The sequence below is a fragment of the Larimichthys crocea genome, chromosome I (assembly GCF_000972845.2).
Source record: "Larimichthys crocea isolate SSNF chromosome I, L_crocea_2.0, whole genome shotgun sequence".
Lineage (NCBI taxonomy): Eukaryota > Metazoa > Chordata > Actinopteri > Sciaenidae > Larimichthys > Larimichthys crocea.
The window spans coordinates 40,798,192-40,825,953 of NC_040011.1; the positions used below are offsets into that span (position 1 = coordinate 40,798,192).

The following is a 27,762-nucleotide window of genomic DNA, read 5'->3' on the forward strand; positions in this document are numbered from 1 at the left end:
ACAACACTTTCCAGGCGAGAAAACGCCTACCCTAAGAAACTCCAGTCATGCGTCTCAGGAGATGAGAAAATCTGAGGTGTCGTCGTTGTGGGTTGAAACCGGGAGGGGACGTCCCGTTGATCTGTTCCGCGCTGACGAACTTTTTGTAACGTAATCACCGTTTTCTACTTTACGCGTCAGGCTTTTTGTCTAGAGGCCGTTTGACTTCACTTTAAAAAAAAAACCCACAAAGGAGGACTTTGTAATCTGGCACACTGACACACTCAACATCAGCCCATAATGTAACTTATTACCTGATTGCAATCCCAGCGCCGCCTCCCGTTATTTGGCCGAAAAAACAAAAAAAAAAAAAAAAAAAAAAAAAAACTAAAGCGAGGTCTCGCGAGGACAAACCAAGAATTAAATAATGAAATCAGTCTATACTGTAATTTTTATTTCCTGACACACCGCTGCCACGTATCTCAACAACAACCTCAAAGATAGTAAAGATAACAGATGTGTTATTATAAGATGGAAATATATATTTTATAAATATTTTAGGAGGGATGTTCATGTCCATGTGTGTGGGCGGGGATGTCAGGACAACAATCACATTCCGATTAACTTTATTTCTTTCAAATATCGAGTAATGCCATGAAAAAAAAAGAAGGATGTTATTGTCGGTTTTATTTGAGCTGTGCTGGTTGTTTCTTGCAGGAGTGGAGACAGTAACATGTCAGAGGTGCAGAGATGGGATTATGTACATTGGGGTCTTTTTTTTCCTCTCAGATTTCTGTTTATTTATAGTGGATGGATGAACATCACTTGTAGGTGGTAATTACCTTTTTTATTTCTGAGTGCAGCTCATCTGGCTTTATGCTGAGCACCAGTTTGCCTCATTAGGCACGTTGAAGGTGATGCTTACTCACTTATAGGGGAGGTGATGCACAGGCAGCACACTGACTGTGCTTCTGTGTGTTTTTATTTCAGTGATACAGAATAGGGGATTTAACATTTTCTTAACAGATGTCAGTGTGTTTATTAATCAATGCTCATGAGGCTGCAATAATGTGTACACATTTCATAACTGAGAGCACAGATAATATGTTTTTCTCATCTGTTTGCAACACTGTAGTGGATGTGAATGTGTGTTTTTTGGTTATTTTTTTTGTTTCCAGATAAACTGGCATTAAAATCATGGACATTAAAGCCATCAAAAGGCACGGTAACAATATAATTTACTATCATATTCATCTTGTTAGGTCAGGTTAATTTTCTACCTACGCACTAATCTGCACCTACGCTTCTAAAATCTTTCATTGTGTCCCATTGCATCGTCTATCCTTATCTTGCCTTCAGAGAGTAGACGACAGCATCTTCTCTCTCTTTCTCTCTCTCCCTCTCACATGGACTCAAATTCATCGATGCGTTGTTTGGTGTTGCCCTGACGAATCTGACGTAGGGTCTTGTATTTGTCACGGCCCGCCCTCACATTTTCCGCATGGATCAGGTCATTGGGGGTCTTTTTGCTCTCGTCTACAGCTCCAGCCAGCTCAGTACTCAGAAACTGAAAGAGAACACAGACAGTGAATGAAATCTTCTTTCCTGAAACTCTTTAGGAGACTATTCACCTCTGTACTCCCTTCAATCCCTATCTGAAGATACTCTATTGTCCATTGTTATTAAGTCCATTTTTTGTGTTGGGTCCTCTCTGCAACATCATATCTTGTTTTTGGTTGTGAGATAGAGACCAATCTTATTTCATCTGTTATAAGCCTGGGTGGCCTAGAGGAGATTTGCGAGTTGAATGAAACCATCAGAATTATAATGTACCGGCAGCGATGTTTAATTATGTGGAGTGCACTTAGTTCTTAGTGAAACAGCATTTTGCTGGCCATTAAGCTGTCATCTTTAGAGCAGAGTCAAAACCTCATGTCCACAAATAAGACAACAAATGTACCAAAACAATTTAACCACACAACAGCAACAGAAATCTGACCTGTGCAATGCTAAGACACATTCTATAAATTATATTTTTTACTTACTATGCTGTGTATTGTTTGGTTTGTTATATTGTTGTATTCTCTTGCTGTGTACTCAACACTCTAATAGCTAATAAGATATTTCACTCACAACCAAAAACATCAACCACATGGTGGCATGCGAGGAGAAGTCAGGGGATCACCAAAGTCATTATGATATATCACTCGGGCACTGTGGATGTCCGTACATAATTTGGTACCAATCCACAGAATTGATGTCAAACTATTTCACAAATTTAAGGTGGAAACTTTGACCTGCTGGCGGCACTAAAAGAAAAGTCAGTGAATCATTAAAGTCATTATGATATATCACCTGGGATCTGTGAATGTCTGTGCAAGATTTCCTGGCAATCCATCCAACAGTTGTTGAGTCATCTCAGTCTGACCAACAGACCAACACTACCACAGAGCCACACGCTGAAGCATTCAAAACATTTTTGATTCATTTATCTGTACTCTTAGAAGCTCCACAACAGCCTCTGGACTGTTAATCTCTAACTGAACACGAACTTCTGACCTGAAGGCAAGAAAAAGAACAGCAAATATGTAAAATAGGAAAACTGAATCTATTCACTTAAACCTACCTTGAGGTTTTTCTGCAGCCTCTGGTTTTTCTGGGCTTCTGTTACCCTTTCCTCCTCACTACGATCTCGTACCATGCCCGGAGAGGTCAACTCAGCGCTTGCCTCAGCGCTGCTCTCATCTGTCTCGTCATGCTCATGCATATGAGAGTTGACTGAATCCTGGATGTGGACACCCATGAGTTTAGTCTTCAGCTCCGCTTTGGTTCGCTCCAAATCGGCTTCTACAATCGTCGCCTGTCAACACACACAACTTGCACTGAAGTGCTGTGGTTGGATATTGAAGTAGATTTGTTTGAAATAATAATAACTGAAAACAAGGGGCTCCTATTCTAACAAAATGATTAACCTTTTGAAAATACCCAATACCCAATATACGCAAATATTGTTCTTTGTTTTTTTCTGTTCTATAATGGGAAATGTATATTATATAGTATTCCCATAATGAATTTAGAGTTTATAATCATTAAATAATAGTTTATTAATTCTTATGCCCAATGTTTGATAGGCTACATGTTCCATGAAAGTATGTTTTGAAAGTAAGTTTTTTGATGTACCTTACCAGAGAAAATAAATAAATATATATATATAACATAAATGTTCTTTGTATCAGTTATATCAGAACTATGGAATAATAATGAATCATCCATCTTTGCATCTTTAGGCTATCAAAAAGTCCATATCATGCATTAACCCTGCATTTAGTGGTTTATTTTGGCTTCAAGTGGCTGACATTTGCCAGATGTGACAATGCAGTTAAACCTTTAAGATTCAAGCACTCACAGTTTGAAAGTCCAGAGATATACTTGTCTGAGGTTGATGCATTGCTTCTTTTTTTTTTTTACCCAGATCTAACACTTAGTAGTGTCAGACATCGCTCTTTGCTCATGTTTGATTCATCCTTTATCTCTCTTATGCACCCTCTTTCATTAATTCTCACCCTTTTCTGCCATTTCTTTGCCTCCTCGTCCTTTTTCTTCTTGGCGTCTTCCAGCTGGGAGATCTTAGAGGTAAGCTCTGCCAGCTCAGTGGCCTGTACACACACACACACGCGCGCACACAAATGAGAAGCAAGTTAAAAGTGCTCCTGATCTGAGGTCAAGTTGTGCTCTGTCTGCGGGGGCACATGTGTTAGAGAGTACGTGTGTGTGTGTCTGTTCATATACAGCATCACGGCTCAGGTTAATTATCTTTTTGTATTCAATCAGCTAAAATATTTATCATTTAAAATATACTATCAGGCTGAATTCGTGAATTACTTAATGACATCAATACCTCACCAGCCTGGTTCATCTTAAAGGTGCTTAATCAATATATATGTAAATATGCCATAATGAGTCCTTGAGAATAGTAATAAAGAAAATTGCTGACTGATGACTGACAGCAAGTTTTTTTCAATTTATAGTTTTGGAGAAAATTCACTTTATAATTAAATCTGTGCAATTTAATCTGCAGTTAATTAAACCGTGCATGAAGGTGTGTTGAGTACCAGGCTTTCCTGGTTCTTGATCTGGGTTTCGGATTGGTGCAGCAGGGCTGCTTTAGCTTCCACTGCAGCTCTGCGGTCCTTGTCTAGGCGCTCAGCCTCCTCCTGAGCAATTTTCCTCTCTTTCTCCAACCCAAGAGCCCTGCGGGTCTGCTCCTCCAGCTCTGAAGCACACAACGAATAAGCTTTGTATAGATCCTAAAATCACAAATACTTCAGACACCTAAGCCATTCTTTTTATGTTCTTAAACCAAACCCCCCTCCCAAAAAAAAAACCTTAAAGTTAAGAAACATTTGCATTTATAAAATTGTCACACCATCTTGAGCTCTCTTTGTCTGCTCTTCAATCTGTCTCAATCTCTCCATCAGCTCCATGGTCTCACGAGCAATCTTCTCTGTTTCCTTCTCAGCATTTTCTCGCTTTTTTTTCTCACTTTCGAGCAGAGCCCTGACAAGAGAATTGTGCATAAATACGCATCTAAAAAGATACACTCCTTTTTTTCTTGAAACGGAGAGAACACATTGTAAACTGTAAAAAAAAACAAAACAAGCCTTCATAATGTCTTCTTTCCTTACCTCTCCTTTTGTCTCTTGTTCTTCTCCTCCCTGGCTTGGGCCTTCATCTGCTGCACCTCAATAGTGTCAGGTTTACGTCTGCGCATGTACAGGTCATGATTCCCCATACACAAGGCCAGGATACGTTTGTTGATGCGAAGGCGAGGCACATAAAATACAAAGTCCTTTAACACACAAAATCAGAATTTAGTGATTGCCTGGGGATTAATCTATGAGACATCATTAGCATCTCAGATCTGCATTACAGTTAAGCCTGGGCTTCGATAATTTAATGTGATAGTTTTGTTTGGGAGAATTTCATTACTTTTTTCTAAGCCTTTGGATGCTTTCCTTAAATCTGTGCATGCAGTCAGAAGCCAAACTGAAGTATGAGGCTAAAATCATGTTTGTGAATGAGCTCAAGTAGCAGCTGCTCTTAATACACTATTTGCTATAATTTATGCATTTGCAAAATTGGTGATTTCATGAGTAACAAAGATGTGGGATTCTCTCACACCTCCTGTTTATAATGTATTTGGAGTTGTGAAACTGTTTTCATAAAAACTGGGATCATGAGTACTGTGTGTTAAACACTAAACTCTGAAGACGGAGCAGCCACTTAACTCCATCCGCAAACATTACAAGAATGGACCCATGGTTCATCTGCACAAAATGGCATCCAGTTTGTTTGATTTAGGTATTTGAATAGCAAATTTTCTTATAAATTAAAACCTCTGTGCTCTATATGTGTGTTCATGTATGTAACTCCCCAGTTCAGGAGAAAAGTGAAACACTTTACGGCGTTAAATCACACACCACCAACTATTTCACTCATTTTGGTGAAAGAGGATCATATTTTTAAAGAAAATGTTCTCTGGTTTTCTCTCTGATGTTCTTCATGCCGCTCTGCCTCAAATCTCCTTGATTTATACAGAATCCTGATGGACATAAAGCTTTACTTGTTGCTAAATTAACCTGCTGCCCAGAATGGAAGCTCTGAGGCAGTGTTGGTATTTACACTGCCAGCAAAGGCTTTGGACCATCATGAGGAGGTTTTTTAGGCCCATGGAAAGGGGGAGCCAGTGGGGGAATGCTGACAGGGAGTGGAGCTCCGTGTTGTGCCAGAACCGGTGCAGTGGAGAGTGGGCTACGAGTCACTGGCAAAAACTTTGAGAAATAATAGGCTGCAGGACAGACGTCAACTGTAGGGGCATAAAATTGCAAAAAAAAATAACAAAAAAAAGAAACATTATCTAAGATGTTTCTTTTTAAGGACTAGACCAATAATAATATTTTTATGCATACCGGAGCTTTCCTGTCGATTGGTTTGATGAGGAACTTCTTGTCATTGAAGGAAATATTTCTGATCTCACTCCAGGGGAAGCCAATCTTTGGCGTCATTCTGTAAAATATTGGCAAGGTATTATGGTAATTTATATTAACAAAGGTGATCAAATTCTTCATACACATATGAAACACAGTTTTAACCCAAAGAAAAAGCAAACAAGAATCTATAACCAAGCTTGCAGCTCTGAATGCTAATTGTTTTTTTTTTTTTACAGTGGTAATGCACATGCTCACCACTTAATATAGTATGATAACATGCATGCCATTTGATTAACTGGTATTTTTATTTTGTGTTGACCATATTATGTTGCACTCAATCAAAGGTTAAAGTCTCCCTGCATTAAAAAAAAAACGTGTATTGCTAATGTTTCCCTGATTTGGAAGTTTGATCTTCGCTGTGCAGAAAGCTGTTTTCACATTCATCTGCTGAAGAGGGAAAGGTTCTCACATTTCTCACACTGAATCTGAGTTTAAATCATGTCTGGAGGGTATCTTTAAGGGATTGCCAAAGTCAATAAAACTTATCCGGAGGGGGGACATGATTGTCTGAACCAAATTGAATAATAGCAATGTTTCCAGTAGTTGTCAACACATCTGACTGTTAATCAAAAATATCAACCTGATGGTAGTGCTAGAGGAAACAAACATGGAAATCATAAGTGTCTGTACCAGATCTTCCACAGAAGAAAGAAATATTTCCCTGGATAAGTAAAATCTTTGATCTGCTAGCGGCTCAAGAGGAAAAGTCAAGGAAACACCAGAGTCATTAGTATTCATCTGCTGGTGACCATGGATATCTGTACCACATTACGTGACAAACAATAATTATCAAGACTTCTCTAGAAAAAGAAAAAAAAATCTCAACCTCACTGTAATGGTGGATGAAAAGTCAGAGGACATGAATGTCTGTACACAATGCAATGACAATCATTCATCATAGTTGTTGTAATGTTTCAATCTGGACCAAAGTAGTTGACCAACTAACCAACAACAACAACAACACTGTCAACCCTACAGACAACCTACTTGTCCTTTTTGTCGTAGATGTTCAGACCCAGTGCGTCCACTCCCAGCCACAGCTCTGATCCTTTCTTGTTCTTGATGTTAAAGTAGTTGACTCCGTACATTTCCAGATCCTGGGCTATCTTCAAGTACTCCACCATGGCATCTTCTCTGTGGTGTTGAAAAATTTAATGAACTACAGCACATCTGTTTGCAGAAACCACATGAATGACTTTTTGCAGTAAGAATTCAGTACCTCAGCATTCCCTTGTGCTCTTGATGCCACACCTGGATTCTTTCTTCCCACTGATTCTTATTCAGCTTGTGTTGCTCCAAAACCCTGGTTTTATCAAGAAAGGGGACACACTGATTAGATTTCAGGTGACTGAAACTGGAATTATGTTAAACTTTGGTTAACACTAATATTCTCAGTACCGCTGTGGCAGCAGCTTCTCTCTTGTGAGGTATCCTGGTACGTGATAGTCTTTCCTGTAGTCCCCATGTTTGACCTGAACTGCATATGAGGCCAAGAGCACTGCAGTCTCAGGTGGACAGTATATGTCATCATTTAGGATGCTCTCTTTGACCTAAAACAGAGAAAAAACTCAGAAAGATCTGCTTTGACACACCTCTAATCCTGTGTTGTTGTCTGTGTAAAGGTATCACCAGTGATGATGATTGTGTTCATGAGTCACACAAAGAGAAACCCTTTGTGTTCCAGTGTTTATTTAGAGCACCGGGATAAATTTTTTTGCCTGAATATATTCCCTTATGGAAAACCCATGAGCGTTATCTACATGAGTCATTGTGGAACTCCCTTTAGTCATTAAGACAGGCTCTGCATTTTGTTTTGATTGAGATTTCATATTTATCATTGCATCTACATGGTACCACACTACTGCACGCATAAGACAGCATAATTTACATTGCTATATCCACTTTGTATAGGATACAAATAACAGTTTTAATCATAAAAATGGATTAAAAGTGATTAGTGATTCATATACACCATATTTGAGGGGTGTCCCTTTAACAATGTCAGTGTCCTTGCACATGTACTTATCTCCAACCTGCAGAAAGAAGAGGCGTTGTGTTGTTTCTTGGATCAGTTCTTCGGCTACATCCTCAGGGTAAAACTTCGCCCTGAACTTAATCAACAAAGGGTTGTCTCTCTTCACATCTTGAGCTGTCACCTGGGATAGGCACCCCACAGCAGGGGGATGCCAAGATAAAGGAAATGGTGCTAATTATTCTCGATGGGTTGATACAGTAGCTCTACCAAAACCATAACCACAATGACGCCTTTATTTAAAACCAGCGTGTCAGGGGAGTCAAGTTAAATCATCAAGGGAAGTAAAGTCGCAACACAAACATTCTCCTCACCCTCTTGTTGAGTTTCAGCCAGGTGGAGAAACCTTTGCTGTCCATGTACTGGAGGCCAAAGAACCAGGTTTCCCTCAGACCAATTGTCTTGACTATCTGAGGATATCAATAAATGACATGATGATCACACACTTGTTTGTTAAAGCACTTGTTTGATCGTAAAGCACAGTGTACCTGGTCAAAAAGCTGTTTGCCAGTTGTGCTGGGTAGTATGGCAAATTCCAGCTCCGCATCCATGGTTGTAACTCGGACATTTATCTGCCAAAGAAAACACTCACACTGAGATACAGAAGGAAAAATATCCCCCGCTGTCCATTTATCTGTCACTGGAGAAGCATAAATACGGAACATGCAACAACTGAGTGATAAGGAGCTGTAACCATTTTGTTTGTTCTTTGAAACAATTTGTTGGTTTTTTGACAGCAAAATGACCAAAAAGAGTGTTCCTTACATTTTTCTGTTCAACCAGGAGCATCCAATCGCAAGAGGTTGGTGGGGACTACAATCAAAAAATGAAGCCCACAGTATATTTTAGACTTAACTGAGAACATGGGGTTCATTCAATGATGCATAAGCATTAACGACTGGGTCAAAACAATGACACCCATTTTGTGTTAATCTTGTATATTAATATCAAACCACACACCACACTACACATACCCATTGGTATTGACTTGTACAGTAGAAAAAAACAACATAGAGGAAAAACTGTTTACTCCATTCCCCAGAAACCTTTCTGAGGTTGATAAAACAAGGCAGGCTTTCATAAGCTACCTATAATGATAATAATAGTAACAATTATGATGTATCACAGTTGTAAGCTGTACAGACTGTTTCAGTGAATATTTATGAAAACAAGGAGAGGAAGTCTAATTTTGCTACTGTTTGGTTTATATTAACAATCACAGGATACTGTAAATCCAGGAAGATAGATGCAATAAATTAGAAACATCTGGCGTCTAGCCCATTGAAATACCATCATTCATGTTCCTTAAATTCCTATTCATACCATCATTCATGTTCCTCTACAAATTCTTAAGTTCGCTACAGACAAATTCCTTCTTGTAGCCTTTAAAGAGCAGACACACAGATTCCAGTCAGATCACTACAGTTGCAATTCAAACTGAAACACAGTGAAAATAAACGTAAAATGAAAAGGTATTTACTCACAGTTGACATTTGTATTTTCTTAATATGTAGCCGAAACACTTCTTCAGAGAGGTACTTGTAGTAGCCTTTTCTCTGCGGAGTCATATGAAACTGCTTGCAATACCTACAAGGATTATACTGAATGAGAATGGACCATTGTATTGTTCCCAAGCACGTCTCTCCTGCTTAATCCAATGGCAGCGCGTGGCCCACGCACTTTTAGAGAGGCAGCCTTCATCTCATGTGAAGAGTTTTCCTTTAAATTGAATTGATTAGGTTATGACTGCATATGATTCATCTGGGTCCTAGACTGGATCTTTGTGTCCCAAAAACATTTAGAGATGAATACGAATGAACAGTACCTCAGCAGCACATGATGTACCAGTAGCAGTGAAGGCACTGGCGCATTCTGCTAATCTAATAATCCTTCCAGTTATTTTTTTAAGTATAGGTTGTTATGGCATACCGTGATTTGGGGGTTGGTGTTGCGTGTTTGGTTTGCAGGCTGTTGTGAATAGCATGTAGTGGCTAACAAGGCCGCAGCCAGCTAAATCCTTGTGAGAGAAATGCTTGAATAGGTATATTTTGTAGACTACTTCATAACTGTTCAGTTCAGGGTCTACATAGGCAGTTAATAAATTATTTGTAGTAGTATTTTTATTTGACATTTCTACTACTTCACTGTATTTTAGATATAAACATTGCACTTTTACTGCACTGTGTTTATTTTAAACAGTAGTAACTTTTTAGACTAATGTTTTGGATATAAGCTGTAATAAAATACATTAAACTACTTATTTATACTGGTATATACATACTGTTTATATATAGTGTATTCTATGCTACCATCTATACTGCACATTCACGTCTATATTATATATTCACATCCAGCTGTCTCCATATATTGTCGACCAATTTAATAACTTGTATTTACACCCGCACTTCATAATCACTGTAAATATATGTATATACTTTATGACATATTCATATTAATCTGCAATCTTATTTATATACCCCTCTTTATATGTACATTACTGTGCACTTTACTGCTTTTGCACTTCTGGTTAGATGCTTAACTGCATTTTGTTGTCTTAGTACTTTTACTTTGACAATAAAGTCGAAAAAAAAAAAGGTTGAATTAGCTCCACCTCAAACTACAACAATAAAATGTAATAAAATTGTAACCACTTTCTACAGCCCTGATAGTTTAATGAGTGAAACTGACCCTTTGATATGACTGTGACATTTTTTCAGTTGCTCTTTACCTGCTCCCTTCTTTAATATTGCATTTAAAGGTCTGTATAGGATTTAGGGTTTAGTGGCATCTACTGCAATATTGAAATTCCAGATTGCAAACAATTGAAGACTACTCTCCCGTTCCAAATATAAAGGAGAAACTGTTGTGGACATAAAACCCGCAAAAAAAACAACAACAAAAAAACAAAAACATAAACATAATAAAAGGTCCTATCTACAGTCATGCTTTGATTTGTCTTTTCTGGATAGTCTCATTCTAAGGTAACAAAAACACAACGATTCTTATTTTCAGAGTAATATGCACTAATGAAAACATAGGATGGATTAAAGGTCCAGTGTAGAGAATTTAGTTTCATCTAGTGGTGTAATCGCTGCATTGCAATCTCCTCACCTCACTCTCTAGTGTAAAGGAGAAACAACAGATAATTTGTGTTTCTTCATGGCAGACTTCATGGAAGAGGACCAGTTCCCACTGTAGATATAAAGGAAAAAAGTAAAGTAATAAAAATAAAAATACAGGCATAAAAATATACGTATTAACATTATATTCTATGTCTGCCTTATTCTGAAAATAAAGGCCCTTATCCTTACACACTGACCCTTTAAAACAAAAAAGATTTTTTTGACTGAAACTTTTTTTTTCAAGCTGGAGTCAGGTCATGTTCCCCATTTGCAATTTGTGAAACATGTCACAGGTTATGCTAAAGAAATGACACAATGCAAAAGATTTCAGCATCCATTGTGTTTAAATACTGTTTTACAGGAGGATGCTTTTGAACAGCTGCTCTGTTGCTGTTTGAACAGCTGCTCTGTCGCATTTACTGGAGTAAATGTGAGTTTAAGACTTAACGCCAATGTGTGCTCATGTGCTCAGATTCATGAAGTATTTTCTGGGAAAATGTTAGACTGTAAAGAGTGTTAAATGAGATATTTATGTGGCCTGGTCATTTTTTTTTTTAGAGAAGTCTTGATAATTATTGTTTGTCACGTAAATGTGGTACAGACATCCATGGTCACCAGCAGGTGAATACTAATGACTTTGGTGTTTCCTTGACTTTTCCTCTAGAGCTGCTAGCAGATCAAAGATTTTACTTATCCAGGGAAATATTTCTTTCTTCTGTGGAAGATCTGGTACAGACTTTTATGATTCCCATGTTTGTTTCCTCTAGCACTGTGGCTTAACAAATGTATTTTTTTCTTTTCTTTATTCAGAAAAAGCCACTACTGTTGTCTTTTTGGGATGTTCACTAGGGCAGATGTCCAGTTGTCTTTTGGACGTTTAGTTGTCTAAGGTTAGACCTGAGAAGGTTTGAGGTTTTTCCTTTGATGAATGTTACAGAGCACTTGAAATCAGTCCCAACTCTTTGCACTTTTAAATCCAGGTTAAAAACTTTTCTCTTTTCATGTGCTTATGGCTGAGCTCTTCTAAAGAATTTTTAATCATAATCCTGTGATTCGTTTAATGTTTTAAATTGTTTTCAAATTTGCTGTTTTAATGATTTTAAATGACATTTATTAATTATTGGTTTTATTTTTTTAAATTACATTTTCTTTTCTCTTTTTTATTTTTATTTTCATTTTATTTATTTATTTTTCTTTTGCCAAAATTGTTTTTTGTTTTCACAGTATAAACAAAGAAATACAAGAAATACAAATACATGCCTCGAACAAACATGTCAACTCCCTACCCCCGGTCTTTACAAGTTTTCAGATTCTTGGTTGGGTATCAGGTAAGCGGGTTCCTTATATAATATATATATATGGAAAAAAAATAATAATATTAAAACAAACATAGTTCTGTGATATTAAGTACTGCAAAGCACTTCTATTTACATGTCCCCAGATGAGACAAATCAGTCCTCGGTACATAGCTGATAAAGGGGTCCCAGATCTGGTGGAAATTATGTTGTTGGTGTCTTATTGTATGTGTAATTTTCTCTAAAGGGAGAGTTGAAGACAGTTCAGACAACCACCTCTTCACACTTGGGCTACTGATGTTTTTCCAAGAGAGGGCTATTACTCTCTTTGCCATTAGCGCACTTAAATCTACAAATATTCGTTGATGCTTTTTAAACTTATCTGGATACAGACCAAATATAAACACATGTGGAACTAGGGGTATTTGAATTTGTAAAATATTTTGAATACATTGTTTTTTTTTAAAAAATATTTCTATTTCTATTGCTTGTCTTAATGTCCAATGTTTTTCCTTGCCTCTGTAAAGCACTATGTATTGCCTTGTGTACGAATTGTGCTATACAAATAAGCCTTGCCTTTAGGCTGAAAGAAATTGTTATTCTTGTTATATTAAGTTAAATCCTCAAAACTGCTGACACTGCTCTCCAATGATTGCAGTCTCTAAAGCACCCACATAAATATTCTCATTGTGTTTCGGTCTCCTCATTTATGACCAGGCCACACAAAATAAAAACATGTTTGTTTTTTATGCTTGCTGTGTCCCCCCCTTTAAATATTGACCCATCGGACCTTTAATATTGCTTCACTGATGTTTGGTGGAGACTTTGAGTGTGTGTGTGTGTCTGTGTCTGTGTGTGTCTGTGTGTGTATGTGTGTGTGTGTGTGGGTGTCGGAGGGCTCGTGCTCCTCACACGTAGTTTTTTACGCTGCGGGCGCGTGCTCGTGCTCGTGCTCGTGTGCGCGCTCACAGCCGGCTATTGTGTTTTGATCAACAAGCAGAGAGAGAGAGAGAGAGACACCGTGGGCCTCTAGTAACAAGTAACCTGAGACTTTTAAAAAACAAAAACACCATGTCGGACGAACAAGAGATCATGTGCAAACTGGAAAACATCTTGGAGATACGGTAAGAGACGAACGGGCCGTGCTAACGTTAGCCGAGCCAAGAACAACGACCCCTCTGCTCGGCTTTTGTTACTGAGCTGGCTAATATTAGCTGCTTTTTAAAAAAAACAAAAACAGGGTTTGAGCTGGTAAAGGTCGACGAACAAGACACCAGACACGGATTAAGCTCTGCATATATTTGGCTCGTACGTGCCTCCACGTTCCCAGATGTGTAGCAAGAAAAATGCCAGATGTGCGTCGCTAATTATTGTGTGTGTGTGTGTGTGTGGGTGGGCTAGCATTAGCTCAGTAAACACACCAAGTGTTTTCTGAAATCTTCTTTACACAGCCACGATTGATAACTTTGTAACAGATGCACATTAACTCATGAGTTTAATACATTAATCCTGCAGCAGGTAGAGCTTTTGTGAGGGAGGAAATCTGTGCATCTGTGCATCTGTGAGTGACATCTGCCTGTCTTTCATCTGCAGGAACAAGACCGTCCAGATGCAGAAGATCAAGTCTCGCCTCAAGGTTGAGTTCGAGGCTCTGGAGTCCGAGGAGAAGCATCTGAAGGAGTACAAGCAGGAGATGGACCTGCTCCTGCAGGAGAAGATGGCACACGTGGAGGAGCTGCGGCTCATCCACGCCGATATCAATGTGGTGAGCGAGCGCGAGCGCGAGGTTTCCTCGAAAGAGGAAGCGCGAGATCTCAGTTCTGCTTTCGGATGAGTACAAATGCACCGAGAACAACATCTAGCGAACGCACAACTTCAGTGTTTTGAGTATAAAAGATGAAAAATGACCATGCACGACAGATGTGTCTTCATATATACAGATGCTGAAAATACCCTGTCCTGTCCCCTCCTCAGATGGAGAGCACCATCAAGCAGTCGGAGAACGACCTGAATAAGCTGCTAGAAACGACTCGCCGCTTGCACGACGAGTACAAACCTCTGAAGGAACACGTCGATGCCCTCAGGATGACGTTGGGTCTACACAGACTCCCCAACCTGAACGAAGAAGAGGAGAAGCTCTCTCTGGAGTCAGTATACACACACGTTAACACACACACACAGAGAATCATGCGAGGTGTAGTGTACATTATGCTTACGACATTTGTTTTATATCATCTTTAGCTGCACAAAAAAAACTATTTTTAGACACATACTGTAGAAAATAGTAGGGATGCACCGAATATTCGGCAACCGACAGTATTCGGCCAAAGAGCGAAATAATCACCGTCTTTGTCTTTCTATCTGTACGATCCCAAAAAAAATTTAAAACACACGTCTCTCTCCCATTGGCAGACGACCCACTTCCCATTAACCTTATTTAGATTTGTTTTTATTATGTCAGTTGTTATGTCTATATCGCAAGACTTGACAATACTGGACCTGACGGATTCTGTCGAAAATGTCGGCAGTTTGGAAGTACTTTAAAATCTCTGAGAGCGAGAAAAGGATTGCGGTTGGCAATGAAGGCGACACCAACGTTTCTAGAGGGGGTTCCTCAAACGTTAGCACGTCTGGATTAATAAGCCATTTGAAAGCCAAGCATCCTCCTATTTATGAGGAATACGAGAAAGAGGCGGCCACCGCAACTCCATCCGTGGCCGACCTGTTTGAAAAAACCAAAAAGTTCATGAAAAAAAAGAAAAATGAATGAAATAATAATTATACTAACTGGAAATTCTACTGGAATATTTGAAGGATATTAAATAAACATTTACTTTCTTTGAAAAAACAAATTTATTCTAGGCTATTTATGCAATAGTAAAAAAAATAGTGAAAAATGTAACAACCGCATTTCATATTCAGTTCCGGTATTCAGCCAACCATTTAATTCTTATTCGGTTTCGGGCGAAAATTTTCATTTCGGTGCATCCCTAGAATTTTTTTTTTTTTATATGAAACGTTATGAAACTCACAAAAACACATAATTCACGAGGGTAAAGGACGGAGAACAGAAATGAAGTGGAAAAAAATACAGGAGGTCACTGTCAAAGTACATTTTGAGTAGAGTGTTTACCGAGTGACTGCAGCAACAAAAAATGACCTTTCAGTGTGCATCACATAATGCCGCGGCACATTCTGTTCATTTTTTAGCCGGACACACACATAAATTAAGTTAATAAATAAAATAAAAAAGCTCCATGAATGAAGCCTTCTAGTACTAGTACACCGCGCGTCACCAGCGACTTCAAGTAAATCAGTCCATTCACAGCATGTAGGGAATTTTTTGTCAGATCATAAGAGAGGCCTCCTTCGAAGACTTGACTGACTGCTTCAGTCTATTAATAGGGATATTTGGACCGCCGTGTAAATTGCTGAACCGCAACCAAGTGGGATTAGCAGCATCAGCCTTCAACAGCAATTCAGCAGCGGTTATTGTTAGATCACGTCAGTGCGCCAGAACGATTAAGCAACAACTTAATCCAAACTGTAAACTTGTTGGTAATTTGTCATTATCTGTCAAGATGATGAGCAATGAAAGGCAGTTATGAAATGTGCCTACAGTTTATGAATCATGCAGATCTGTTTCTTTTTTTTCTCTTCTCAGGTGTTACAGTCTGCATAAATTTAAATATCCTAATGGCTTTAGTTGATGTTGATGTCTGGGAAACACTTTTATGATATTTGGGATAAATCACTTCACAGAAAGAGAGAAACCGGACCGGGACTTTCTGTAAAAGAAAGTAGGACAGGAAATCTAAGAAATCTAAGAAGGTTGAATGTTTGGGCTGTTACCTGAGTAGACAAGGCTTTGAGAGGCAGGCCAATTAGTCCAGACTAAATTATACAGTGAAGTAAAACTAACTAACTATCTATCTAAACTGTCGATATATTTATATATTTACTTCTATAAATTTGAACTTGTATTTCCTGAGGTTCAGGTTGAAGGTTTATCAAAGTCTAAGATATTATATACAGCAAAAAAAAAGAACTGAATCATCAACATAAGCATTTACAAACAAGTAGTGAAACCAGCAATTGTAGTTGTAGAGCACAAGCAGAACGCGCCCGGTTTCCTGCCTGATGTACTTCAGCAGAGAGCTTTCGGGTTCAAACTGATCTGAGTAATGCAGCATTGCAGTGAGACATTTCATTGGCCGGTTTAGTAGTGTGACTGACGTCTTTAAAGGTAGCTCTCGGTTGCACATCCTGAGGACGGGTGCACTGACCGATGAATAGGCTTTAGATCAGATTTCCCAAATGTCAAGGGCGGATTCCTTTGTCACTGTGGTTTTTTTGTTTTGTTTTTTAATCTGGGGCGTGTACGCAACATAGCGGAGCTTATTATTAAGACACTGCGGGATTGAAAATGTGAGACAGTTAATGATCTCATAGCCATCGAGGTCTGAAAAACCTGAATAATTTGTTTGATTTTTCAACATTTTATTGCTCTTTACGGAATACGCAGCAGGCTTTTAAATTTACGATGGGATTTTTTGACTGTGCGATCTTTGAATTATCCAAAGTAAGCGGGACACTGCGGAAAAATATGTTCATAAAATGCCAATTTTGATACTCTCAACACGGACATAATTCCATTTACTTACACTGAATTCAGGTAGCAACAACAAGTCTCGACAGCAGATATGTGTTAACTTTCCTGACTTTAAATCAACGCCACAATATCTGCATGAATAGATGCTACGAGTATATGATTTTGTGATTGCGAACTGACCCTTCTAGTATTATTCCTTTTTGATACACAACATGTTTAATAGTCTCACTGGCTAATTTCTTTAACGTGTCGTGGTCATAATTTCAAAGGCGTTGCTGATAGGTGTTCTCTTAAGGGACAGATCTGTTTGTCTGCCAGAAAATCAGGTCCAGCTAAATTTCCCCTTGATTTACTCACATTCTCTGGCTTCAGAAACTGGCAAAGTTGTCAGTGAGTGATAAATCCAGTTTTCAAGCTTCAGTGTCCTTGTTATTTAAAACATTGCAGACACATAAAGGGAGGGGGGACAAAGTAGACTCCCAGCTGCATAAACTGCAGCCTGACATCCATCACAAGTGGATTATCATCCATCGGTGATAATGTGAATGATATACGGTTTACTGTGGTGCAAATGTGAGGTGATGGTGCTAGAACTGAGGTCACTCTTAGCATCAGACCAATCCTGCATTTTCATTGCATCATCTAAGATCATTTTGTTGGGTAGTAAATAACATGGGGTAGTAGGAGTGCAGTGCTAGCTCTTTTTGAGCTCCAGATACAGAACAGCACGCCACTTTTTTTTTAGTAAATGTTTATTTATGGTGCCTTTATGGTGAGAGGTGTTTTATGGGGTCATGGAGCACACGCATTTTTTCAGGTGTATGTTAGAACAGTTGTAGAAAATAACTTTGATATATATATTCTTTTCTTCCATTACAAAGCCCCAAACTGTAGATCCAGTTCTGCAGTAATAATTCTGCCAGTTGCTGATCCCGCTCCATTAGTCATAGTTAGAGCTGTCGAGATTTGCTCACTTTTAGAAAATTCTGATAATTTACGAGAACACAGAGGATTTTAAAATGCGCTGTGTTTTTTCACTTTGGTCGGTTTGGGTTATTTTTTGGCCTTACAAGTTGAAATTTTCTTCACGAACAAAGAAGCTTCAGTCATGAGAAACTGTGCCGGGGCTACTCCTACCCTGTACGCATTGTCAGCGGGCTTTGCTTCTCGGTTTGGCTGCGTACTGTGCACAGGCTCGGATGATGAGTTCATTTGTGGCCAGATGGTAGTCGTCGCTCTTTTCCTCCTTGGTGGTGAGCTCCTTTAAGGTTCCCCGACTTTTATGAGATACTTTGAAATCCGAGGCTTATCGCTGTTGTTGTGCAAGCGGGACTCATCACAGAGAGAGGTTCACAATGACGTCTGGGGAGATGTTAAAACTATCATTTGCACATCTTGTTGCCAGCAAATTAATTCAGGAGTAATTTTACCTAACGGTGATAGTGGTCCACTGTAATAGTCTCGACAAGGTGTGATGGAGCAACCTTGTTAAATTAAATCACACCTCACATGCCTGCAGGGTGTTAGGCACATGTAAAGATACTCTGATGATTTATCACCATAAAAAAGAAGCACTCCTCACCTCAATGGCAACATATGTAAATAAAATATAGACAGGAATGATGTCAAATCTACGTCGTATAAAGCTGCATTAACTGTAAAATATTTGAGTTTTTGTTCATAGAAAATATGACCGATTTAAATATATTCTGTGAATGTTTTGCACTATGACGAACCTATTTTGAGAGGAACCAGAGAGCGTTAAGAAACTGGATATCACTTCTTTTTTTTTTTGGAAACTGAGCCAGTCAGGCATAAAGTCCAAGGCCGAATTTCTTTCCCAGCCCTCCCCTGGCCACACACACACACTTACATGGATGCAGACAAACACCATCACAATGACTGTACTTTTACTCAGAGTTGTACATAAAAAAAAAAGTGTGTGAGCTTTGAATGCCATGTTCAATATAAGTCTCCTTTTTGTATCCGGTTTTGCCGCTCCTCGCCTCTGACTACACAGGGCACATGGGATAATCTTAACTATGATATGATTCATGAGCTCTGAATGAGAATCGCCACAGCTAGCCAGGTTTTTCTTCTTTCTTCCCTTTCAACAGTTACTTTGAGAAGCAAAAAGCCGAGTGGCAGAAGGAGCCGCATGAGCCCGCCATCCCAGAGTCCCTCGCTGCCGCTGCGGCGGCAGCACAGCAGCTTCAGGTGTCCAGGAAGCAAGATGCACGCCAGACGGCCACCTTCAGACAGCAGCCGCCACCGATGAAGGTATTGCTCCTACAAGTCAGGGTGTGGAAGGTCTGAAAGGTCCTGTGTTTAAGATTTAGGAGGCTCTATTAGTAGAAAGTGACAGAAATGGAATTATTGCACCCTAAAGTTGAATAAATAAAAGTTGAGTCTCTACAACAACATTTCTCTAAATTTCTCCCACACTCTCTCTCCAGGCTTGCTTGTCCTGCCATCAGCAGATTCATCGTAATGCTCCCATCTGCCCACTGTGCAAGGCCAAGAGTCGCTCCCGCAACCCGAAGAAGCCCAAGAGGAAGCCAGACGAGTAAATCCTACTCCACCTTTAAGCGTCAGTGGGGTTTTAACGGGACCTGGTCCAATAACACTGATCTGGAATCAGCTGTGAACATCAAATGATATGGCTGAAATAACAAGATTTGTGATTCAGGACAATTTCCCCGGTCCCCGCTTTAACAAACTGTCTTAGTATCTTTTCATAAACTGTCAACAATTGATGGAGAATCTGGTAATGTCATTCTGTTGTTTGTTTTTAATCAGTGGATGTGTTTATATGTAACTGTATGACTTCTGAAGTAGGTTTACTAGCCCCTAACCATGTAACTGCAATAATACAAAAAGGAAAAAATGTCCAAATAGTTTTGTCCATCGTTTATTGCCTTAGATATTGTACTGTACTTTCTACATTTTTTGTTTGTTTTTTGTGCAATGCATGCATGCTTCCATGGCTGTCTATTGTGTATTTTCTGTGCCAGTATAAAAAATCTAAAAGGTTTAATTGCAAAGTTAAATTAAACACAATGTTGTTTTTAATGTTTACAGTGTTCAAGTGACCACAAACTGGAGCAAAAAAAAAAAAAGGAGGCCAGACTCAATTTGCTCTGAATGGTGTTGTGTGTTAAAACTTTAATACAGTGATAAGAAAATAAATGGCTGTTTTTTGTAATAACCTCGCCTGCCGTGTCTTTTCTTTACACTCAAAACAAAGGCTGATTTGTGAACATCAACAGTTTGTAGCTGAGCAGGGTGACCGGGTACACCACCACCGCTCCGCATATAGATGACTGTTTATTGAGCAAATAGCGTGTGTCAAAATAAAAGAGGCAGGAAATATGTTTTGACTCCCCGCCACAACATTGTCCCATTCAGCGTATTAATACTGTGCCCATCATGTCTGCAGCTATCTGTCTGGGGGAAGAAAAAAAAAAAAGGACAGCGAGGGCTTGCTAAATGAGTTCCTGTGGCGTTTTTGTCAGGGTAACCCCTCATTTCATCTGTTGCCAGGGCAACTCCACGTTCCTTAGTAGTTGCTAAGGCAACCCCAGGTTGCTGTGACCCGCATATGTCCTGCCAAGTAGTTCCTCCCAAATCCAGTGAGGGGCATAGATGGGCTGTGGAAGGTGTTGCACACTCCTATAACAAGAATCCTCAGTATGAAGGTTGATTGTTTTTTATGTTTATTGTGTAGGTTATAGATATTTCTGTCTGTTTTTTGTGTATGTTATAGATATTTCTGTCTGTTTATTGTGTGTATTGTGTAGGTTATAGATATTTCTGTCTGTTTATTGTATAGGTTATAGATATTTCTGTCTGTTTATTGTGTTTATTGTGTAGGTTATAGATATTTTTGTCTATTTATTGTGTTTATTGTGTAGGTTATAGATATTTCTGTCTGTTTATTGTGTTTATTGTGTAGGTTATAGATATTTCTGTCTGTTTATTGTGTTTTTTTTGGCCTTTTCTACTTTTTTCTAATTCTGTAGTGTATGCTACACTTTCCTCTGCTGCTGTAACAAGTAAATTTCCCCCGTGGTGGGATGAATAAAGTATATATCTAAGAAAGAAATATGTAATCAATGTGATCAGTGTGTCCGGGGCTCATCTGCCCCCTTTTTTAAAGTGACTTACTCCATGCTTCAAGTGTGTTTAGTCTGCCTTTTCAGTGTCTGGACCTGCAGTTGTGTCTTCTTCCTCCTGATAAAAGTTTTCAAGGCCAGTGAGGCTTGTTCCTGCTCACACACACTGCACACAGCGGGGTCATGGAGCTCCACCTCTGCAGCAGCAGCAGCCTGCAGCAGGAGAGATAAACATGAATGGAAAATAAGAAACGGAGCCATTCAAGGATGACAAAGAAATGAATCAATCACGTGTGTTTCCTGACCCGTCTCATCTTCTCCTCTAAACTTTTAAGTCTCAGCGTTGAAATGAGTTGTGTCGGGACAGGCTGGACTTGAGGACTTTGATGTATTATGACACTGGGCGAGGTTTGCTCTGCAAACTGGTCCCTGTCTTCACACTCGCTCCTCTCCCTCCCTCCGTGTCTCCTCCTCCTCTCCTCCTCTGTAGACTCCAGGTGCTGCTGCTGTTTACTCCGGAGCAGACAAATCATCGTCCTGCAGAACTTTATTTGTGTTTCCTCCTCCTCCATGCTGTAAAAACACACCGCCGTTTTCAGTTTCACCCTCATAAATTATGCCTAGCGACGTGACATGCATATTTAACTGTTTATGGGGGAGGGTGAACAACCTCAGACGACCTCAGCTGCAGCACCTTATGGTTTATTAGTGAAATTAGACAGTTTGAAAATAAATAAAAACAAAAACAAATATGACACTACAGAAAACATGTGTTGTTTACTCACTCTTCTTTTAGTGTTCGCTCACGGAGCCGCGTCCTGCCGCCGGCGCGTCACTACCGCCATCTCGCGGTCGACGGCGGCACGACAGGCAAGGGGGCAGCACACGTACGTATTTATAATTCAATGTTGATGCAATAAATCATTTGTTTTTTTAGTTTATCACATGTAATGCAGGTGATTTACAGGGATGTATAAGAGTAAAATAATACTAATAATACAAACCAGCTGCTGTTTATATTGCTGAATGCCATTTGTTTTTATATTTGCTGTATTTCCATGTTTCTTTACACTTGTATATGTTTTCATCATGTTTCATGTTTATTGCTTGTTTTGCATATGTATATGAGGGAAACACACTTTCTGTTTTCTGTATGTCCTGTAACAAATGGCAGTGTTGACAATAAAGTTTACTTGACTTAACATTTTGAAACATTTAGACAACAGAAAAATGGTAGAGGCTCAACAGTTCCTCATTTTGAACAATAATAGGGAATGTAAAGCTATGCACCTGGCAACAGAACATGTATTTTTCATATATCAATGCAGCATCAGTACATTGAATTCTGTTTGCTTTGTTTGTGATACATTTCACATTGAGCGCTGTATCCAGAAATATCAAATAAAAGAGCTGTGATCAGATTTAGTAGATTTATTGTTTTAGAAAATGTAAAAGATGCAGTTTCGGTTTATTGCATTTAATCTGTAGGCCTAATAATTACTGCAATTTAAATGTAAAGCACGTTAACAATACAGCGCTTCGTTTATTCTTTTTGTAATGTCTTTTGTCATTATCTTATTTTAACACCGTTTGATGCGAGAAGTTTAATATTCAACACAAATCTTAACAATACACATGTAATTTCTCCATGTTTGTGTGCTATCTTAACAATACACATGTAATTTCTCCATGTTTGTGTGCTCAAATGAATAAATAAAGCTTCCTCGTGAATTTGTACGATGCCAGGAATCTGGACTCGTGTGCCATCTGCTGAAAGAATGTGGTGTGTCTGGCCTTCCTGTTTAACACGGGGCAGTATGAAGACATGGGTGGGTTTGGCAGAGGAACAGCTGACTGGCTGCTCCTCTAAAGCTTCTGACAGTCATGCAGCTGACACATACTAAAATGGCTTCTTTGGTGTGAATCAGGGAAACAGGGTGATATCAGGCCACATGCAGCAGACTGACTGTCCTCCTCTGATTATTTTTGCTTTATGATCACACTGGCAACAATTCAGTTGTGTGTGTTTTTTGTGTGTGTTTTACTACCAGTGTGGCAACCTGACACAAAAAGTGGAGATTTATACATGCTTCACCATGTGCCATGGAGACACAGACGTCTCCATTTCATTTTTGTTGTAGACAGTCAAACTCACCAATCACCGGCTGAGTGTCACACTTGTATCACCTCTCTAATTATAAACCTGAGCCAGGACTCTCCAAGAATGGAAGTTTAGCCAGGCCCATCTGTGGCCTAAAATTAGCACCCACCCCCCGAGAAAGGGGCTTTGACCCCCCCCCCTCCTGTCAGTTAGCACGCACACACACACACACACACACACACAAACACACAAACCATACTGCATGTTTCACAACTCACAGCTTCTGTGTATGCATCACATACTCCCTGGAGGACTTTACTTTTCTTCTTTCTACACGTGACTTATTGTTATGGAGTTTTGAAAGTGTTTATCTTCCACTTCTTCTTCTTCTTCTAATGTCATCAGCAAGTAACTAAAAGAGGTAAGTGTCCTGTTACACTAAGTTCCAGTTTGCTGACACAAACCAAGTAACTTTGTTTCAAGTCGACTTTCAAGGGGAAAATATTTATTTATTATGTCCTGTATTAAAATATCCTTTATTATGTCTTATATCTGCTCTGTCTATATGATGATTTGTCTTACATACAGTAGTTATGTCATGTAAACAAACTGCATGGTCATGGTAAGACGTGTCATGCCAAAAAAACATAAAAACAAACAAAAAAACAATATGACATGAACATGTCAGCCGTGTATGTGTTTGTGTGTATTGTCATCTTTCGCTCCCTTTCTTGCCACTGCAGATGGAGGAGCTTCGACTTGCATCAGCCTGAGGTTACATTATGATTCTGGGCCAAACTGTCAACATGAGTTTGATGGACATTTCTAAGATCTTCTCCCTGCTGCAGCCTAAGGAGGAGGATGAGGACAACGAGCAGTGTCAGGCCTTGAACAATGCTGTAAGCAGTGACAACGTGACTCTGCTCACCGAGCTTCTGTCTCAGGAGAGTTTCAGGAGGTCTATCAATGCTCGAAGCGGGTGGGGGGTTCCAGTCACCCCCTTGCGCACTGCTGCCGCTCTAGGACACCTGAGGTGCTTGGAGTTGTTGTTGGAGCATGGCGCAGAGGTGAGATTCAGAGAGAGCATTTTGTTGTACAGCTTTCAGAAAAGGAGTGTGGATGGGGTGAACATTTTAGCATCTTCTAGGTCTATGTTTTGGTTTTCTGTCCTTCAAACTCTGGTTCTGGCCATCTGCTGTAATCAATGTTGCTTCCAGAGGCAGCAGGCAGCATGATAAATCCACTGTACATGATGTAACTGCAGACAATGTTAGCAACTAGTTAAGAGAATAGTGGAACATTTATATGCTAGAAAGATATTTCCCCCAGGAGCTAGTGGAGACTGGAACATAGCCTAAAGGAGAGTGAGGATTAGACTTTCATGAGGTAAATAAATGAGTGCTCTTTAAAAGTTCACTCAAGTTCTTGTTTCACCAAATCACAATAAGTCATGAATGTCTTTCTTTCTTTTACAACATGTTGGTGTTTGACTGCAGATTGACAGCCTGGATGTAAAAGCCCAGACACCCCTTTTCACCGCCGTCAGTGGAAAACATCTGGACTGCGTAGTTGCCCTGCTGAAGGCTGGAGCCGATCCTAATGGCAGTCAGTACAACAATTGCTCCCCGGTGCTGACTGCCGCACGAGAGGGCGATTTAGACGTACTCCGAGAACTGCTGAGGTTCGGAGCCGAAGTGGATGTCAGACCCAAAGTCCCCGAGTGGGCCTCCAATGCCACAACTTGCAGAGGGCCCCTGTACATCTCAGCTGTTTATGGACACTTGGACTGCTTTAAACTGCTCCTCCTCCATGGAGCCAACCCAAACTACAACTGCACAGATGAGAAGATGCTGGCCCGGATCAAGCAGCCAAAGACAGTTCTGGAAGTGTGTCTCCGTTATGGCTGTGGGGTGGAGTACATCCAACTTCTCATAGACTTTGGGGCAGATGTGTATCTTCCTACACTGATCATTGACAAGACCACGAAGCAGAATGAAGCTCTGGTTCTGCTGCTCAAAGAGAGAGGTGAGACACTGATTATAGTATTACAGTTGTTGGATGGTTCAGCAATCTCTGAAGCATGTGAATGTCTCAAAATGCTCATGTTGATCCACATTTACTTGCTTGTTTCTCCTCTAGTTTGTCCCAAAACACTGATGTCGCAGACTCGGCTAGCAATTCGAAGATACCTCACCCTTGCCAATAATGACGCGGCCATTGACAGTTTGGACATTCCTCTTATCCTGAGGAACTACCTGAAGCACAGCACCTCTGAACTCATGTGAAGTTCAAGTTAGCACCAGAATAAATGGCCAGTGGACTTTTTTTATAACCTCTTTGCTGTATACTCATGACTGTATTATTGATTTGTTAGATGTAGGACAAGACAACGGACACTCATACAGCCAACCACCATGTGTGATACGTTTCTCAGGTTCCTTTGGAGATCACTATGCTGTCCCAGTGCTGTAAATTCTTGTTTATATTATTTATTCATCAAGATTAAGGTTTGTGACTGACATATTTTAAGTTCAAAACATATTTATCTCACCGAAGTGTCTTTGTCAAAAGAGAAAGATGATCATCCTTGATGGGCTCCATGTTGGAAAATCTACCCTGCCCTTGGGAGATGTAACACCATGGTTGACCACTAGAGACCACAGTAATACTGCTTGTTGCTATCATTCAGCTCTGAATGCTTCTCACTGGCAAATTTGAGTATCTGTTAATACATCTTTGCATTACATTTAGCTGTCATATCCCACAGGTGACATTACACAACCAAATATATAGCCTCTCTTCAATTATGTAGACATCCAGACATAACTGGAGAACGCAGTGACAGTGTCTGCAACGCGCCAGGATGTCTTAGATCTTGCTTGAAAAACAGTCTTGGATCTTCAAAACATTCGGAAGCGGAGTGATCTGCTGTCACTGCATCATGGCCAGCTGGGAGAATAAATTTACATGAGTCTCATTACTTATTGATTGCTGCATAGTTGTTTGCAGGCCACAAATTGTGGTTTGATGTTTGTTTAAAATGTTCTTTTGTGACTGTGACACCAATCCCGATGATGTTAGCGTCTCAAGTTTGTGCTGTACACCCTTAAACCTTTTTTTTTTTTTCTGTAAACAGGAATTAATGAGTCAGTTTGTTGGAATGGGGCCTACAAACAGGAAATGATGTCAGACGACAGGAAACCCCCAGCACAATGCCCTTACTCACACATTAACGCCTCAAACACGCAGGTTCTGTAGAGGTTTTATTTTCAACAAAAGTACAGCTATATCAGATATGGATTTATTTTTACAGCAAAGTACAACATATTCCCAGTGCTTCTGATTACATCAAAACATATAATGTACATACAGTTGACATCTCCACTCTCCCATTCACAGTTTCTGGATTGAATAGGCATTATTTTTCAGGTTTTTCATTTCTACAACAAATAATCAAACTCAAAAGGCCAGCAAGAAAGAAAATGACAAATGTTTGCATATGGTGACAAAGGATATGGATAGTGTGAGTTAAAATCTTCTGTGATAGGCAAAAATCCAGACCTCAAACTAGATGGTAATATACAATGAGTAGATTCCAAAAAGTGGGATATCAGTCTTCTCTTAACCTTGTAGTCATTGAACACCACATCAACATATGGCTCATTGAAGACTCTGTTGTACCCTGACTATTCTGAAACAATACAGGACTGCATAACCAACCGCAAGGAGTTCCTACTGAAGATGTTGCTATGTTAAATGTGAGTGAGCGCGGTTAGCCGCTCGTGTACACCCTGGACTAAAAGAAACGACATAAATCTAAGTAACCTCTGATGCATCTGATCGGCAGTCTGCTAACTTGACTGTCGTGGTTTTGTGACCGGAAAGAGAAAAAATAAAATTAAAATAAAAATAACAACAGAAATCTTCAAAGAAGGCTGTCCTCTCAGCTCTCAGTACAAGGTCAGGATGATAATTATATAAGAAAATAAAACCAATATATACATCCTTTAAACAATGTGGCCAAAAATGGTACTATTCAATACTGCATTCAATAAATACAAGTGAGGAATTAATTTGTACTGTCAAGTCATTGTACTTCAAAGAATCATTTCTTAAGTAGAAACAAGAGCATGATATGAATTGCAATGAAGTACTACGTGTGTTTTGTGTGTGTGTATGCGTGTATGTGTGTGTGTGTGCGTCTTCAGGATTATGTTTATTTTTAGCTCATCCCGAGAGGTTTCGCATTTATTCAGCTCTTCTGCTTGACTACAAATCTATACACAAACACCCATGATCAGTGCTAACTCCTATTTGGTTCACTGTTGTCATAGAAAAATTATACCCGTTTTGCCTCAGCGGTTGATGGTATTCCAAAAAAACAAAACATAACAAAAACAAAATAACCAGCAATTTGGACCATGACAGTGTTGGGTGGAGTCAAAGAAAAGAAATC

At 39.4% G+C, this 27,762-nt stretch overlaps 3 protein-coding genes across 11 annotated transcripts; 2 read left to right on the plus strand and 1 right to left on the minus strand.

Annotated features, from left to right (window-relative positions):
- Positions 1–365: 365 nt before the first annotated feature.
- LOC104925168 (moesin-like) lies at positions 366–22,105 on the minus strand. Of its 8 annotated transcripts, XM_019273982.2 has the most exons (19): positions 21,991–22,105; positions 21,511–21,778; positions 21,258–21,418; positions 11,173–11,253; positions 9,546–9,648; positions 8,827–8,874; positions 8,550–8,633; positions 8,376–8,471; positions 8,063–8,185; positions 7,428–7,579; positions 7,249–7,332; positions 7,017–7,163; positions 5,949–6,045; positions 4,665–4,828; positions 4,406–4,536; positions 4,092–4,252; positions 3,543–3,635; positions 2,606–2,839; positions 366–1,546 (listed from the first exon to the last, which is right to left on the minus strand). In XM_019273982.2, the coding sequence occupies exons 5-19, from the start codon at positions 9,627–9,629 to the stop codon at positions 1,382–1,384; spliced, it is 1,863 nt and encodes a 620-aa protein (XP_019129527.1). In that variant the 5' UTR covers positions 9,630–9,648; positions 11,173–11,253; positions 21,258–21,418; positions 21,511–21,778; positions 21,991–22,105; the 3' UTR covers positions 366–1,381. The 8 variants fall into 8 exon arrangements, with proteins under 8 accessions (XP_019129527.1, XP_027139842.1, XP_027139820.1 ...); XM_027284041.1 differs by lacking the exon at positions 11,173–11,253 and having other exon boundaries at positions 2,606–2,764; XM_027284019.1 differs by lacking the exon at positions 11,173–11,253.
- Positions 13,415–20,298, plus strand: zc4h2 (zinc finger, C4H2 domain containing). Its single transcript, XM_027284072.1, has 5 exons — positions 13,415–13,602; positions 14,072–14,243; positions 14,453–14,625; positions 19,208–19,370; positions 19,547–20,298. Exons 1-5 carry the CDS (start codon positions 13,550–13,552, stop codon positions 19,658–19,660), a joined length of 675 nt encoding a protein of 224 aa, XP_027139873.1. The 5' UTR covers positions 13,415–13,549; the 3' UTR covers positions 19,661–20,298.
- asb12a (ankyrin repeat and SOCS box-containing 12a) lies at positions 21,995–27,693 on the plus strand. Of its 2 annotated transcripts, none has more exons than XM_010738730.3 (4): positions 21,995–22,092; positions 24,050–24,373; positions 24,803–25,331; positions 25,446–27,693. In XM_010738730.3, exons 2-4 carry the CDS (start codon positions 24,089–24,091, stop codon positions 25,589–25,591), a joined length of 960 nt encoding a protein of 319 aa, XP_010737032.1. In that variant the 5' UTR covers positions 21,995–22,092; positions 24,050–24,088; the 3' UTR covers positions 25,592–27,693. The 2 variants fall into 2 exon arrangements, with proteins under 2 accessions (XP_010737032.1, XP_019129535.1); XM_019273990.2 differs by lacking the exon at positions 21,995–22,092 and adding an exon at positions 23,535–23,727.
- Positions 27,694–27,762: the final 69 nt, after the last annotated feature.